Source organism: Mytilus trossulus, chromosome 14 (genome assembly GCF_036588685.1).
Source record: "Mytilus trossulus isolate FHL-02 chromosome 14, PNRI_Mtr1.1.1.hap1, whole genome shotgun sequence".
NCBI classification, from domain to species: domain Eukaryota; kingdom Metazoa; phylum Mollusca; class Bivalvia; order Mytilida; family Mytilidae; genus Mytilus; species Mytilus trossulus.
The window spans coordinates 20,191,091-20,209,636 of NC_086386.1; the positions used below are offsets into that span (position 1 = coordinate 20,191,091).

The 18,546-nt window shown below is 33.1% G+C and overlaps 1 protein-coding gene across 1 annotated transcript; it reads left to right on the forward strand.

Annotated features, from left to right (window-relative positions):
- The first annotated feature begins 4,987 nt into the window (after positions 1-4,987).
- LOC134697557 (uncharacterized) lies at positions 4,988-5,860 on the forward strand. The gene has a single exon (XM_063559839.1). It carries the CDS (start codon positions 4,988-4,990, stop codon positions 5,858-5,860), a length of 873 nt encoding a protein of 290 aa, XP_063415909.1.
- Positions 5,861-18,546: the final 12,686 nt, after the last annotated feature.

The following is an 18,546-nucleotide window of genomic DNA, read 5'->3' on the forward strand; positions in this document are numbered from 1 at the left end:
ACATTTTGTTAAAAGTTAAAGTCACTTTAGAGTTTTTTCCCGATAGTATTCATTTCTTAATATTCTCTACTTGAACACATAATTGGAAAGACACCACTTTGAGTTATGAGTTATCTTACCAGAAGGTGAATACCTTAACAGCCGAATTTACTAAAATAAATTACTATTACATGTTATAACCAAAAAAAGCGCGTCATATATAACTATCAAATTATATTTCTTCGAAGAATATAGACCGTTTAAAAGGAGGTGCAAATGACCGAGATATAAAGAAAAACTCACATTAGCCCTTCCACATATGCTCTCAGATTATTACATGACATTTTTCATATCGCATGCCCTAGGTTAAATATCATCCCAAGAGCCGCATTGCTCGATGACTGATAAAACATGCGATATGAAAAATAACATGTTATGATCGTTTTATCATATGCTTCTACAATGAAGAAAAATAACAGATTTATATATTGATACTTTTAAGTAGTTCTCAAATTTAGTACATACAATATGAAATATTTCTACCATATGCCTCAACAGAACACTGTTTGGAAAAGTTCAAAGTAACTTTCTAAATTATGTTTGAAACTTAAAAAAAATGCATTTATTTAATAATTTGTTTGATTTTGATTTTTGTTTATTATTATTTTACACAATGCACTTTTCCTTATCTAAATGATTATTTTGTTCACGACTTTGTATTGTTTGTAACTGAAAACGTAGCATTTAGGTGTATTTTCCAGAGTTTACAGAGTATCACCGGAATGCCATGCGATAACGTTACGGAAAGGTAAGTGATATCAATCGAAGGATGTGATAAACTTTTCATATCAGCCCGCTAAGCACCAAGCATCGAAAAATATGGAATATACGTTAATTTAATGCTATTATCATACAGTAAAAATCATATACTATTTAGTCTAAGTATATGATAAATATGGTTATCGCCGTGTCTTATTTGATGAACCTTGGCATTCGTCATGTGTCCTATCTAAATGATTTGTGTGATATGTTGATTGATGTTGCCCTGTAACAATATCTCTACATTTATTTACCAAAAGTAAAAATATCAATGTTTTCCTGTTTTTTTTGGGTGGTAACTTGTAGATATAGAACGATATGGTGGGATTGCCAGTGAGACAACTTTCCATCTAAATAAAAATTTATAAAAGTAAACCATTATAGGTCAATGTACAGCCTTCTTCACAGAGCCTTGTCTCACATCGAACAACAAGCTATAAAGGATTCCAAAATTACTAGTGTAAAACCATTCAAACGAGAAAACCAACGGTCTTATCTGTATAGCAAATTTAAATTTTAAACTATTTTATTCCTCAAATATCGTATAATCAGTTCTTTTGTACATCCATTTGATGACACCGATAATTATTATAATTATTAAATCGGCATGCATTCTTTACACCTGCATCTTCAAAACGACTGCCCTAATGCACATTAAAATATTAGCTGTTGCCCGTTTGATTGAAAAATATCATTGGTTTTGCAGTCGTTTATATAACAAGCAATCAACAAGTTGGTTTTAAAAAAAAGCAGACATTTTTTTGTTTGTTTTCTCATAAGTTATACAAAAAACGCAAACGTCATACAGTAAAGTAACATTGAGCCCCCGCATTGAACATGTTGTTCAGGCACAAATGTGTTAAAATCTTACAATGTATATACGAAACACTGTGTAACTGGGATAACTTAAAACCACACAAAAAGTTTACATATATTATTTACAGATATATACGAGTATTTCTTGACTGCCGAAATGGATATGTTAAGTTTTTTATACTTTTTGTTAAAATATAACACCAGAGGTTCATCAATTCCACAATCCTTTGTCAGTATGGCTCGATCCAGCGCACCATCAGGATGTAATCTTTGAATTTGTCCAGTGTATCGTCCGACTATGTATACATTGCCTTCACGATCGGTTGTTGTCCCTCTCTGACAACTTTCATCTTTTATACTGCATGAAAAACCTTGTTTCCAATCTTGATTAATACCATAAACATTATTCCCACCCGAACAATAAAACTGCTTCCTGGGTTCTAGATGGTATATATACTCTGTGTATTTGCCCTAGATGTTAATTACACTTACTAGTAACTTGTTGCCTTTAATGTCTAGAATGTAAATTTGTCCTATTCCACCAACAGTTATATTGTCTGAGGTGGATGTAATTCCTTGTAAATATAAGTTATCTGTTATTGATATTTTATAACTAGGTAATAACCTTTTTAAATCTATAAATTGAATATCTGCTGTACCAAAAGTGACAACAGCTGTTGCTTTGTATGGTATGACTGTGATATCCCATGTGAAAGACGACATCTCTACTTTGGTAATTGACTGGTGCATTCCATTGTACACCAAAACATAAGGACTTCAATGATTACACAAAAGTAGTATATTGTCATCAGTAAAGGCCATTCACGTGATGGTTTTACCGGAAACATCAACCTAACTCAAAAGTCTATCATAATGTTTGTACCGATAGGGTCTGTGCTTGTCTTTGTTTTGTGGGATGGTATAGTCCGTTTGATTTCTATAAATCTTCAAAAATTAATTCTTAAAAATTCATCTTTAATAATAAATATGTTTTTTCTTCATGTGTGTTAATGTATGATGTATACGAACTCTGACTTTTAATATCATAATTATGAACCAATAATAAAAAAAAAGTTACTCCTTAGGTCTTCATGTTATTTCTATTTTTTTTAATATTAAATACTCAATTGAGTATGTATGAATATTGTAATAGCCTTCCATTAAAAACAAAAACAGAAGACATGTGCTTAAAACCTGTTTCATTGTACCATGTGACTTTACTCATTTTAATAACTCTGGTCATGTGATTACTGATTTTTCTGTTTGAATGCTTTTGTATTTCTCATTGCATATAGAAAGCTCAGTAATCACATGACCAGAGTTATTTAAATGAGTAAAGTCACATACGTTTTTCTTTTATGCTCTTTATTTCAGTCATTATTTTCTTTCCTGTTGTCTGAAGGTTATTCAAGTTTTTATCTCTGTTTTTCAAAATGCTATATGTTGATTTCAAATAAGTACGACATAGACCGAGATCGATAACTAATACTCCACATATGTACGACTTGTTGATAAGGCTAAGGTATCATCACTTCTATTGCACATAATCAGGACTATGGCTGTAGAAAGATTTTCCCTTAAATTTCTTTTATAATATGCATCCCAAAAATGTAAAAGAAGGACATTATCAGTGAAATCTATTGGAAAGTAACGTCCTCTGGTGTTGAAATAGCCCTTTCTAGAGACAGGGACCTTCTTTCATATTTATTATTCAGTAGGATTTCACAATTTACTCTGACTCCTCGAAAGGCACTTATACAAAGGATATTGTCTCTTACTTTTTATTAACCTTCATATAGTAATTTACCATGGGCAATCTTAGAACATAATTGTGAAAGTATTTGACACAAATTTGCATCCTTGTCAACAATGAGTCTCTATCCTGAATCTATTGCATATGACAGGTTATTCATAATGATTAGACATAATATGCACAGGATACCTGTGGAATTAGCTAAATCCTTGCAAGTACGCATTTACCATTTGACAAAAAATATCAAGCAAAAGAACAGTCCTTGCACACTAAACCTTTGGCGGAAGGTACAACCACAACATTATTGTGACTGAGGCGTTCATGTTCGTTTGATAAAAATTATTGAACATGTTATTTCTCTGAAACTGACATTATCAAAATGCTTGATTTTATTTATTGACAACATATTTGTGACGTTTGGAGGACTTTTTTTTTAACAGACTGTCGGCCTTCCAAGGGAACCAATTGTGTCCCTCTTTTTTCAGAAATGAAAAAAAAGAAGTTAGCAATATCCTTTAATAATAACTTTCCGCTATGTAGATGATGTTCTCTGACTAAATAATTCAAAATATGAAAACAAAAACTTTACGACAAATGCGATGATTTCAGCTTCCAAATTATAAACTTTCTATTTCTATGTTGAAACGTTTCAGGAGCGCCTACATATGGAGTGTATATCTCCCAATCACATGCAGTGTTTTTGGGTTTGTGTTGCTCAGTGTTTTGTTTTAATGTTGTTTCGTGTGTACTACCATTTGTCCGTGTTTAAAAAAAATATTTAGCCATGGCGTTGTCATTTATTTTCGATTAATGAGTTTGACTGTTCCTTTTGGTATCTTTCGCTCTTCTTTTATACGATATTCCCGTGCTTGTATTTTCTATAATGATTACCGTGATAGAGGGTTGTACTTACATGTAAGCTATAAAACCAAGAGTTCCAAATGGCGATCATCCTTTCGTAAATTTTACGGACGCCATAACTAGTTGGTTGCCCTTATGGAATAACCATTTCACAGATTGGATATGTTTCTTACGTCGTAACTTCAATCGGCTTCCCTTTTTACGAATGTGACCTTCCGAATTAGACTATTTACCGAGTTTGTAATAGCATGAGCAACACGACGGGTGCCATATTTTGAGCAAGATCTGCTCACAATTCCTGAATACATTTAAGATCACCCCCTTGATTGGGGGAATTGAAATTAGAAACATTTTAGCGATTTGTTATTTTGCACCTGTTTGTGCGAAAAAGACTTGTTTCGGAGAGGTAGAAACTTTTTGGAGATTGACACATTTGAGAGTGTTAAATATATGCCCTATCAAATTGATTATGTAGAGCTCTGAATACTCATAATCGTTAACATGTGAACAGTTCATTATGCAAAACCTGTTCAGCTAACTTGAACAAACCTCCTGAGAGTTTATGTTGTTTTAATGAGATACATGTATTAAAATAGATACTACTGTTTTTGTAGGTCGTTTGAACCTTCCTGCGAGCCATGTTCAAGTGACAATAAGCAGTGTCCCGCCAAAAACTGGTGTGTAGAATGTGACGAGGCATTATGTTCTCAGTGTACAAAACACCATAAGCTATCAAAAGCTACAAAAACTCACCACTTAATGGATTTTACTCAGAAGTCATCGTGTCCATCTAATAGTACTAGTCTAGAATGTGTCCAACATCCGGGAAAGAAACTGGAGTACTTTTGCATTGATCATGATGCCATCTGTTGTCGAGACTGTTTGGCTAAGACACACAAATCATGTGACAAAACCGTGTCATTAGATACTGCAGCAGAGCATGTAAAACAGTTGGATATCTTTACTGACTGCAAGGACAGGTTGCTCGCTTATATAAAAACGATAGATAGCATTTTGAAAAACAGAGACAAAAACTTGAATGATATAGAAATAATCGGAAAGACAATAATGGCTGAAATAAAGAGCATTAAAGACAAACTGATTAAACGCATCAATGAAACTGAGAAAACCATGATTAGCAACATAAAAACGATGATAGAAGATGAATCAAAAAACCTTCAAAGCGAAAATGCCCAAGTGATTAATTTGCAACAGACAGCTGAGTTATACCAAAAAGACATAATTTTTGTAACAGAAAAAGTCCTCGAAATACCTTCATTTATTTTCATCAGTAAAATCAGGGATACTGTTTTACAAATAGAACACGACCTGCAGAACAGACTTCAGAATTTGAAGGACGTAATGATAGAATTTCGAGAACCCTATGGATTATCAAACATTGAATCGTTTGGAAATGTTACAGTTAAACGAGAACCTTCACCTGTATCGTTTCATCCACCAAAACAACGACAGGCACAAAAATTATTTGTACAATCGACATGTCAGACTTTTGAGTTGGAAAGAAAAACTGATGTCGCCGGTAAAACAATCACGGGAATGGCCATTACTGCTGACAATAAACTACTTTTGTGTGATTATGGAAGTTGTGATGTTTGGTGTATAATGAAATGAATCAGTACATAACATCTGTGAAGTTGTCATCCAGCCCATGGGATATCACAGTCATACCGAAAAACCCAACAGCTGTCATCACTTTTGATACAAAACACATTCAGTTTATAGATGTTAAAAAGCTGTCACCAAGTAAAGAAATAACTGTAACTACAGATAATACAATTTTAACAGGTATTACATCCACCTCAGACAATATCATGGTTGGTGGAAGAGGCCATATTTACATTTTTAACATTGAAGGCAAAAAATTAAGTGTTATCAAATGCAAGAGCCAAAGTATAACTTATATATATTATAATGAAACTAAGAAGCTGTTTTATTGTGAGAATTCGACAAATGTATGTTGTATTAATCCAGATGGGAAGCAAGCTTTTTCAGTCAGTATAAAAGATGAAGAAAGCCATAGAAGCATAGCATCCGACCATCACGGGAATATATACATAGTCGGACAAAGCACTTCACAAATTCAACGATTACACCCTGATGATATACTTGACCGAATCATTCTTGGTAATGACAGAGGACTTGACTCTCCGTTGGCGTTATGCTTCAACAAAACTTTTGATAAACTTTACATATCTAATTACGGCAGTCGAGAAATACTCGTTTTCAACTGTAAATGATGTTTTTGTTAAACGTTGGATATAGTTTTAGCATATCCAAATCACATTGTGTTTTATAAAAACATTGTAGGAGTTCAAAAACAGTAGAGCATATTTGTGCTTAAAAAACCTTCGTCTTGTTTCAAAAGTGTGTGGTATGTGTGTGTGCGTGTGTGTGTGTGTGTGTGTTGTTTTCAATTGTTAAGTTTAAACTTCACGTTTTGAATTTTTCTCGGAGTTCCATTTTTTTGTAATTTTTCTTTTTAGCAGACATGACGTATTACCGTTAAATCATACTAACAGTAACACAATATTTATATTGAACTGTATTTGAGAACTAGCTTGCTTTAAATTTCAAATGTGATAATTACTTAAATATTTAAATACTCCGTTCTTTAAAAAAAATATAACAAAAATAACACGGTAAGGTCAAAAGGGAAAGTTCATAACAACTGACTGTTGAACTGACTGAAAAATGTTGTATTAACCATACTCTCAATCAATATACGAGTGACGTTTTTCGTTTATTAAATGGATCAGTGGGTGTTATTATCATTGTATAATTAGAATAATTATCCTCATTAACCGTTATATAGTAATTCATTACGATCTATTTTTATCTCCTTCAATAAGATTGTACTTGGTAAAAGTCAAATAAATCATGTTAATTAGCTGGTCCCCCTTTGCTTTGTTTATACAGGTGTCTCGGTTGACCTCAGCTTCGGTTGACCGTAGCTCTGGGCTCCGGACTCCTGTTATATAGCCTTTGTAGAATATTTCTTTGTAAAGAGTCATTTAACCATATTGTTATCAAGTTAATAGAGTAGTATAAAAGAGAGAAATAGATAGAGAGAGGATATACGATATACTACTGAGATACGACTGTGTGTAGTACGAGAGGAGTGTACGTAGGAGATTTAGGATTATGTCACCGTATTGTTGAGCCTGCAGTATAGATGTAATTACTTGTACTACTGTAACATGTACTTTGAATTTTGAATTATACAGTATTGAACTTGTGTTTATGTTAACGTGCCAGACTTCGTTCAGACTATACCAGGATCCATCTATTTATTTATTTGACCAGCATTCACAAATGTTTTGAAAGTGCCAATTTAACAAATACTCATAGGGAAAATCAGTGGTGGTATTACACTTATTTAGGTGTAATAAAAAAGAACGAGACATTTAGGGATGCCAACGCACAAGTGTCAGAATGATAAAGCACACCATAGATACCGGGATTCTGTACTCCAAACGCGCGTTTCGTTTGCAAAAGACTTTCAAGTGATGCTCAAATCCAAAAAGTGAAAAAGACAAATGTAGTACAAAGTTTAAGAGCACTAAGGACCCAATTTCCCTAAATATTAGCCAAATACAGCTAAGGAAATCTATATTTTTTGCAGACTGTTAGCTTGTTAACTAGCTCATCCGAAATCCGAATAAGCGTGTCTGTCTAGCACACAAAGATTCATGTACTAAATAAGGTCCAATCGTATGTCGTCCTGATATGCCTGTTTTATTTAACATGGTGGTTGAACCACCTATCCAAGAGTCTACTTTTTTCTCCATTATCTTGAAAATAGACATGGCAAGTCGGAACCACTGATGCACCCTAATTTAGTTTTCAGTGCTGAACTAGAAGAAACAAATTATGATTTTTGTTTATTTAATGTTATCTTTTGAAAACTGGCTAAACGAAATTATTTTTTGAACGGTATCAATAAACATTACTCAATATCGAATGTAAATGGTTGATAAAAATGTGATCTTACAGGTCAGTCAAGTTTTATAAAAAGCTTATACTTATTTGGGTCTAAAGTTTTATTTATATAGAAACACTGGACCCTGACTAGATATCTAATCACATGACTATATATTAGATTTATAAGTTATCAGAATAACCCTTAACGGATAAATTATTGAACAGTAGGTATACAGCATTTACTAGAATATTTTTCTCATAATGCTTTCTGTAGTATGATATATGATCTTTAATGTAAAGCGATCGAATTCCATTGCCATAGTGTTGGATGATTTGTGACGATATTGTACATGGGCTGTCCCGCATTTGGTAAAAAGCCAAACATAAAAACCATACTATTATCTAAGAAGTTACTATATCGATTTCAAGTAACCGTAGATATTAGATGTAGCGTGTGATCTCATGTTATCTAGAACTTATCAAAGATACAAGATATGACCTCATTTTAATATCATGGTAGCTTAATTTTAACGAAAAAAAAACTTTACCTCGCAATTCATAGTAAATATTCCAAACATACACTTTACACATCTTTTATTTGCAAATACTTGAGATTTTTTTTTTAGTGATTTCATAATGTTGGAGCATTTAAAAGGAGGAGAGAATGATCGAGATATAACAAAAACTTGATTTAACCTCGTCACATATTATGTGGTTATCATCCTGTTTAAATAAAGTAAGGAATCTCAGAGCCGTTGACCAACATATTATTTTACATCTATCAAAATTGAAAATAAAATGTGTTCTTGTTCTTTTTTTTTGTTACGTGAAGGTATGACCCTGTAAAATTGAAATTACTGCATTGAATTTATTTTAAGTTAACCTGAAAATTTGTATTGGCAGGTAATAATTTCCAGATTAAATGTCAAACAGATGATCTCATTTACTCAGTAATTTTCCACACCAGTAAAGTCATCGCGACCTAGTGACATTATATTGAGAGATGATATAAGTGTTACCATCATAACGGTTATCAAAAAGAAATACAATGGTAATAAATTAAACATCATAAAATTTTAGTACCATTTGCAAACGCTGTTCAACTGACAACAAAAAAAATCTTCCTTTTGAGGACTGTCAAAGAATAATTTATGTGTTAGGCTCTTAGTGCATACTAGTACATTTATAATCAATATCTACTGTTGTTTTCGTAGGGGTCAACATGTCGTCTGATTCTTTTTATGAACCCTGTACGAATGACAGTAAGGAAAGTCCTGCAGAAAACTGGTGTGTAGAGTGTGACGAAGCGTTGTGTAACAAGTGTACAAAACACCACAAGCTATCAAAAGCTACTAAATTCCACCACTTGATTGATTTTACTCAGAAATCATCGTGTCCATCTTATATTTCGAGTCTAGAATGTGTCCTACATCCGGGAAAGCAACTGGAGTACTTCTGTACTGATCATGATGCCATCTGTTGCCATGACTGTCTCGCGTAGACACACAAGTCATGTGACCAAACGGTGTCATTAGATACTGCAGCAGAGCATGTAAAACAGTCAAGAGTTTTGAGTGACTGCAAGGATAGATTGCGTGATTATATTACCTCAATAGATTGTATTTTGAAAAATAGAGAGAAATTTAAATGGCATACAGACAACCGGAAAGGCAATAATGGCTGAAATAAAGAGCATAAAAGAAAATCATTTTCAACGCATTAATGAAATTGAGAAAACCATGATAAGGAAGATAAAAACAATGATCGAAGTTGAATCTAAAAGCCTTCAAAGCGAATATGAACAAGTGCTTAATTTGCGACAACCAGCTGAGTTATACCAAAAAGACATAGCTTTTGTAACAGAAAAATTTCCTGAAAAAACGACATTTATTTTAATGCGAAAAGTGAGTGATAATATTTCACAAATAGAAGAAGACTTACAGAACAGACTACAGAAATGTGAAAATGTAAGGATAGAGTTTCAGGAATCCGATGAAGCATCAAAATTGCAATCATTTGGAAATGTGACAGTAAAACGAGAACCTTCACCTTTATCATATTATCAACCAAAACAACGACAGGCCCAGACCCTGTCGGTAAAAACAACATGTCAGACTTTTGAGCTGGAAACTAAAATTGAAGTTTCCGGTAAAACAATTACAGGAATGGCTATTACTGATGACGGTAAACTCCTTTTGTGTGATTATACACTTCAAGGCAATGACGTATTAGTGTTCAATAAAACAAACGAATACATAAAATCAGTGGAGATGGCTTCCCATTCATTCGATATTACAATCATACAGAACAAACCAACAGCTGTCGTATCCTTTGGTACAAAAGACATTCAGCTTATAGATTTAAAAACCCTTTCACCTGGTAAAAAAATACATATAAATGCAACTTGCCAATATTTATTCGGTATTACATCAACCTGTGATAATATTATGGTTTCTGGAACTGGACAGATTCATGTTCTGGACATTGAAGGCAACTTGCTTAATGTTATCCACTTTGAAAGGAAGACTTTAAATTATATCCATTATCTTGAAACCAGGAAGCAGTTGTATTGCACGGATGGGAGAAAAACATGTTGTTTTAATCACAATGGGAAACAAACATTTTTATCCAGTATCAAAGATGAGAGGCTGCATAGAAGCATAACCACCGACTGTCAGGACAATGAATACATAGTTGGTCGACAAACCTCACAAATTCAGCGATTACACCCTGATGGTACATTTGACCGAATTATTCTTAATAAGGACAGTGGAATTATTAACCCTTTTGCATTATGCTTTTATAAAACATATGACCGGCTTTACATATCGAATTACAGCGGTCAAGAAGTTCTCGTATTCAAATGTAAATAGTATATTTAAACCTTGCGCAAAATTATAGCATTAAATCAAACTTGTTTTAACATTTGATACAATTTCGTCAATTTTTTTAAAAGGGAAGGAAACAAACTGAAACTGACAAAATGAATGTTATGGGTTAATTTTCGTTTTTTCTTGCATCTTCATTTCGCGTACTGCTTAATTCAGAGGGAACTGCTCATCTTCTGGAAAGCATAGATTTGCAAGCCGTGTTGGGTTGGTATGGGTTTAGGTTTTATAGACAATCATTTGTCGCCTTTTTAAATGTTTTTAGCCATGGCTTCAGTCTTCGTTTTATTTTGACATTGATTTTCCCGTTTTGACAACAATTTCGATAATTATATCTATTTGCTTTGTGTTTAGTGTTCAATTATCTCAAGGTGAACTCTAAATTGAAAAAATATGTATACGGCAATAAAATGCACGAACCGGCATTCATGATTAAATGTCAAGAAAGCTTTCTCAAATACATACATATACATTTACCTCAAACTCGGTGAACATGGGACATTGTTGCTTCTCATACCATTTCTCCTAGTATAAAAGTCTAAATAAACCAATTGTTGCAAGTATTTCTTTGCTTTACCGTTTTGCACTGACTCCTTCGAGGCAGACTCCCCATTGAACTTTGACTTTTTGCGGAATTGTTCGATTATAAAGAGTGTGATAGCTCATGGTCCAACGATAGGCGACACCCGTACATACAAAAGCGTTTTAAAAGCAAAAAAATACCAGGAAAGTGTGAGGGCATCATTAACTTGGTAGCTTTATGCATGATGAATACAAATAATACTAAGAACAAACCGGCTGGGACGTCGCCCGGGTTACTAAGGTCCTCTTTTGCTACACGGAACACTGTAGCATTTGATTTGTGTGTTCCACGGAATATCCTCCGGGATACCCCTGATTTGACGTACGTTCAGCCAGAAGGTCATTACTACTTTAAAAATTCAGATACTTTTCATAAATTAAAGCCATGTTCCGTCAATATTTTCGACTGTTTGAATACAACTGCTACAAGTGAATCACAACTATCATTTCTTCTTGTAAACACAAAAAAGGAAAAAGGAGCACGTGTAAGACATGTGATATGTTAATCACGACTCCTGATTTCACCAGTAACTTAACAGGAAAAACATATTATACTAAATCTTTCGAACCTCTGGACTGTTCCACGGACAATGTAGTGTACGGAATCGAATGTACTTTGTGTGGACTACTTTATGTTGGTGAAACTCGACAAACTTTACGTAAAAAGATGAATCAACACCGGTCTGATAATAAGGATCCGCTATTCAGGGTTCTTTATAACCACTTTAATCAACCGGACCATGATCCTTCGTTATCTATGAAAGTACGCATCATCGAGAATATTTATCACCACACAAATAGTCCAGTACTTAGTACTCCCTTCCGAAAAGATAGAGAAAATTTCTGGATAAGGGAATTAGGTACTGCAATGCCATATGGTTGCAATGATAATGTCAAAGGAGTAGGAAATTTGTCAAGTCCTGCCTGCAGTGATGTTAATGTAATGAGTTTATTTAATACTACCTTACGAAACCAACGTAGTCATGGACAAAAACGTTACCATCGTCCTAATGTAAAAAAAGTCTTCCAAATCGGTATCGGCCTCTGGAAGCTTTGATGACCTTCTTTCTTATCTGCATCATCCGTTAGGGTTACATTACATTAGAACTATTCTTTGTTCACTGCCGGTTAATTTTCTAAAATGTTTGAGAGATTATGCACTTGACAAAGGAGGTACTAATACATTTTCTCCAATATACAGACTTGTCAGTATAATTTGTGATGTAGTTTTTTTCCGTCTCTTTAAACCAGTAAGATCGGAACCTTTACATGAGGAAAAGAGGAAATTCCTTCTTGTTCACTTTAAAAATAGAGGAATTGATGCAATCAACATCAGCAACGTTTTACATCACAAGGAGGTAACATCTAGAATTCCTATTTATTTTCAAAATCATTCTGTTCCTATTGTACCCTACAGTTACACCAAAACCATTGCACCCAAAATATTTAACTATAAACAAGCATTACAGGACCTTGATTTAGAACAATACCTAAAAAAACCTCTGACATGTGACTGTTCCAACTCGCCTTACAATTACAGCCCCTCTGGCCATGTTATTACTGGGGATCTAAACATCCTAAGTTTAGAGAACCCCAACACATCAATTGGAACCATAACTTCAAAATAATTAATTGAGAACTACGCCAGAGCATGGGCTAAGCGAGAAGAAGTTCAACTGGACACTTTTTCAGAATGGGTCAAAACAATCAGGTCTCTGATAAAACGTCGCATTCATAAGTTGAAAAACTTAGTGAATGATCGACCTAAGTCCATTTTCAGTGACAAAGAGGCTGTAAAATGTCTATCATCTCTTCAAGATAAGTATGTTGTTGTTCCTGCGGACAAAGCTTCAAATAATATTGTCTTTGTATGTAAATCATATTACTATGAGTGTCTTATAAAAGAATTAGGAATAAATGAACACTTAGGTAATCCCACATACAAAAACATATCATTTGACAAGAATGAGATTTTGGCGAATCATAAGTCCTTCATGGCTTCAATGAACATTGCATTGAACAACAAATTGGAAGACTTACCTTGTTTGTATTGGATACCTAAACTTCACAAAATTCCGTACAAACAACGGTACATTGCCGGCTCTTCTGCTTGTTCTACTAAAGAATTGTCCATTAGATTGACTAAAATTCTGTCCGCAGTTAAAGAGAGTCTTCAGATATACTGTGAAACTGTTTACTCACGTAGTGGTATTAACCATATGTGGATTCTGAAAAATTCTAAAGAACTTCTGGATAATTTTAAACTCGGTCTTTTTCTGAAATTAGTTCTATTAAAACTTTTGATTTTTCAACCTTGTATACAACCATTCCCCATGTGAAATTGAAAAACCGTCTAAAAGAAATAATCCACAATGCTTTTCATCATAAAAATGGTAGCATAAGCTATAAATTTATCATTTTGGGATACCATAAGGCATATTTTGTTAATAAGGAACACAAGGGTAAAACATACCACACAGAGGAACAAGTGATCAGTATGCTGGAGTTTCTTATTGACAACATATTTGTTGAATTTGGAGGTAGACTTTTTCAACAAATTGTCGGCATTCCTATGGGAACGAACTGTGCGCATCTCCTTGCCGACCTCTTCTTATTTTCATATGAATCGGAGTTCCTTCAGACACTTGTCAAAAACAAGAAGATCAAAGAAGCCAGGTTATTTAATTTCACTTTCAGATATATTCATGATGTTCTTTCCATTAACAATCCGAACTTTTCTGATTGGATTCCATTAATATACCCACCAGAACTAGAAATTAAAGAGACCACAGACACGGCTTCCGCCGCCTCATTCTTAGACTTATACCTCGAATTTGACATACACAGTCATCTCAGTACCAGAATCTATGACAAACGAGACGATTTTAATTTTGAAATTATCAATTTCCCCCACCTTAGTAGTAATATACCAACTTCACCTGCATATGGAATATATATTTCCCAACTTATTAGGTATTCAAGAGCTTGCAGCTCCTATTCAGACTTTGTAAAACGTCACCAGTGTCTGAGCAGAAAGTTGATGAACCAGGGGTATGTCAAAGAACGTCTCGTCCTTTTTCTAAAAAAGATCATCGAAAGATACCCAGAACTTGTTGATAAATATTCCGTATCAACTTCACAAATAATACAAGATGGTCTTGAAGTATAGACTTTGCGTACTGACGTTTGTTATCATCGTAATTAAGTATTATAGTATTCTTTTATATGTCTTTTTTAGATATTCATTTGAAGTGACTCTGTGGTTATGTAAAACCACGTACTTTAAACGGCAAAATTATTTCATTCATTGATATTACTTTTACTTAAGGATCTTGACATACTAAGAATGACAAAACTATTTTATTCAATAATACTACTTTTTCTGTTTAGTCAGTTTTTTATGATATACATTTGACATGAAACTGTACTTATGTATCCCGTCATACTTTGAACCATTCCATTTTTTTATTTATTATTATCACTTTTACTGTAAAGTCTGATTTTTGTTATATCTACTTTACGTGAGTCTGCATTTATGTATGCCTTCATACGACAAAATTATTTTTATGTCTTCCTGTGCAAATTTCAAACGCGCAATTTTACACCAGTAATGAAAACCTTCTTTCATTTATGGGTAGCCTTTACATAGTTAAATTCAGCCGTATAAGAAAAGTAAAATGAGAATGTTAAATTTGATGTATGCCTTTTTGTGCTTCTTTGTTACATTTGTTGTTTATGTAGTGATATTAAGATGAGAACACAATATTGACTGTTGTACCCCTATTTTTGACATTTTTACTCTTTGATTATGTTTGTTTTGTTGATGCATCGTTGACAATGTAATGGAATTTGATGCGACTGTCATACAAGTGAGAGGTTTAGCTAGCTATAAAACCAGGTTCAATCCACCATTTTCTACATTAGAAAATGCCTGTACCAAGTCAGGAATATAACAGTTGTTATCCATTCGTTTGATGTGTTTGGACTTTTGATTTTGCCTTTTGATTTTTGATTTTCCTTTTTGAATTTTCCTTTTTGAGTTCAGTATTTTTGTGTTTTTACTTTTTACTTTGACAACTCGATTAAGGTATTTTCTTAACGTAGACGAGACGATTTCTATTTTTAATCATGAAGTACCCCTATGATAGAAGCAAAAAACATTCATTTGCATATTGGATACAAAATTTCCAACTCTGTCGGTAATCAAAAGCTTGCAGCTGCTAGTCCTACGTTATAAATGTCACCAGTGCCTGAGAAGAAAATTGATGATCTACGGTTATGTGTATGAACGTTTCACCCTGTTCCTACAAAAAGTTACTCAGAAGGTTACAAGACCTTGTTAAAATATATTCTGTATAAACTTAAAGATACATGATGGTCTTGAAGTAAACATACTAGGTACTGCAGTAACTTATTTGTCATCTTAATAACGTGTTATGGTGTTCTTTTATGTGTCTTTATATAGTATTAGCCTTAATTGTTAAATGCATTGTTTTGTTGTAACCTTTTAGCGTTGCTTAGTACTTATGCCGTCCGCCATGTTTTGTTGTGCTGTGGTATTTTTTTATAATCTTGACTTTCTTTTGACATCTGCATTGTCTATATGCCATTTTGTTTTTCTTTGATGACATATTTGTGTGTTTTATATGTTTTATATCGATAAAGATTATAAAACAATGTGACTGCTGTACTCCTATTTTGAAATTTTTACCTACAATGTCTGTTTGTTTTGTTCATACATTGTAGTCAATATAAGGGAATTTAATGTGATTGTCATTAAAGTGAGAGTATGTACCTTTAAAATAAGGTTTAACCCCACCATCGTCTACATGAGGAAATGCTTTTTCCAAGTCTATAAATATGACAGTTGCTTTTCATTTATTTGATGTGGTTGAGATTTTTAATTTGCCATTTGATCATAGACTTTTATAATTTGAATTTGCCGTAGAGCTCGGCATTATTGATAGTTTTCGTTTTGTTTCGTGCACCATAGTGTATTGCTTTTTTTCAATGATCGGTAGTAATTAAAGAAAACTGGAATGTCAGTGTTACATCCAAAAATTCAGTAAATGCATATACATTTTGTTGATAAATAAGTCAAGGGTTTACGTATATATTGAATACAAATTGATGCATACAAACAATCATATCAAATACACAGTATTTATAAAACAAATTCAAAGGATACATAGGAACAACAAAAATAAACCAAATGACAACAATGACAGATAAGATATATACTTTGTATTAAGATGTCACTTGAAAGGGGTAACAACGATCAAATAAATCAATTTAAAGGTCGTCTGTATACAGAAACTGTTTGATTTGAAGTTTAAAGAGTAACCAAAGAATATAATTCATAAACATAAAAAATAGATATGTGTAATTACATTAATTTAGAATATTCATTCAAAAATAAATTTCAGAATGCGCACACCACACATATGTTAGTCATACTCAAATTGATACAAGTACATGCTAAAGAGTAAACGTCTGATTCTAGAACATAAAGCTAAGTTAAACACAGATTCATTAATAAAAGATTCATAAAAATTACAGGTTACAATATACTGTGCGTGATTTTCTCGATGTGTTGAAGACCAATTGATGGCCTTCGGCTGTAGTCTGGTCTTTTATCGGGTTTGATTTCTTTTTGACATGTTCCCCATTTCCATCCCCAATTTTACAATGTATTGTTAAAATCCCACGCGCACTAAAGCACTTACTTTTATACTGCTGCTTATTAACATTCAACCTAACGCGATTATTAGTAATGAAGCATGTTTGTGAAATAATCTTTGCCAGGTGTACTCGAGATCAATGTTTTAAGTCAAACAAATACAATCTTGAAAGTCGCGAAAAAACTAACATGTCCTTACAAAAAACGTACTTTTTCTGTTTGTGTCAAAAAAAAAAAAACGTTAAAGGCACAAATCGTGATTCCTGATTTTTTCAATTGGCTTTTCTTCAAATAATTACGATTAATTACAATACACTTTTGTTCACTTTTGCCGGAAAACTAGCAATCATGCTTTACGAAGAGACAAACAAAGAATCTTAGCAGGTTACTGAATCATTTGACCTCGCAAACATTATATCGGCACTTTCTATTATTGCAATAAATTTACTTGTGACATACTGGACTTTTTAAAACTATGTATATCGTTTTCATCTGTGAAACGGATATTCCATAACGGTCAACCAACTCGTGAAGACTTCCGTAAAATTTACGAAAGGGATGATTTCAACCTCACAAGCGTACCAGTATTTATTACATGCATCTGAGGGTAACGTGTTCAATCTTAACAACAAAAAAATAATCATTAGATATCGAGCTTATAAATGTTGTTTTGCATATATAGATTGCGAAGCTAGATACAAAACTATTGAAAAAAAGGTTAATAAGAATTAAAAAAAAAAAAAAAATCCTAAAAAATGCTCATCTTGTGTTCATTGTATATATAGAAAATCCTTTATTAAACATGAATATTCTTTTGGTACATTGTAGTCTTTTGACAAAAATGAAAAAGGACAAGAAGGTCGAGTGATATGACACCATAATGATATATATCTTGACTTGTTATTTCAAGTACCAAATAACTAGCATTTATGTCTTATGATACTTCTAGTTAAAGAAAGTTAAATATGTTTTATATACCTGAAAGGGTGAGTAATATGATAAAACACGCGTTCATTGATCATCTTAAATACACTTATTAGTCTTAAATTAAAATAAAAAATCTAAGCTATTGTATAATAAAATTGAAAATTGAAATGGGAAATATGTCAAATTAAAGAGACAACAACCCGACCATAGGACAGACGACAGCAGAATGATCACCAACAGGTCTTCAATGCAATGTGAATTTCCCGCACTCGGAAGCATCCTTCAGCTGACCCCTAAAC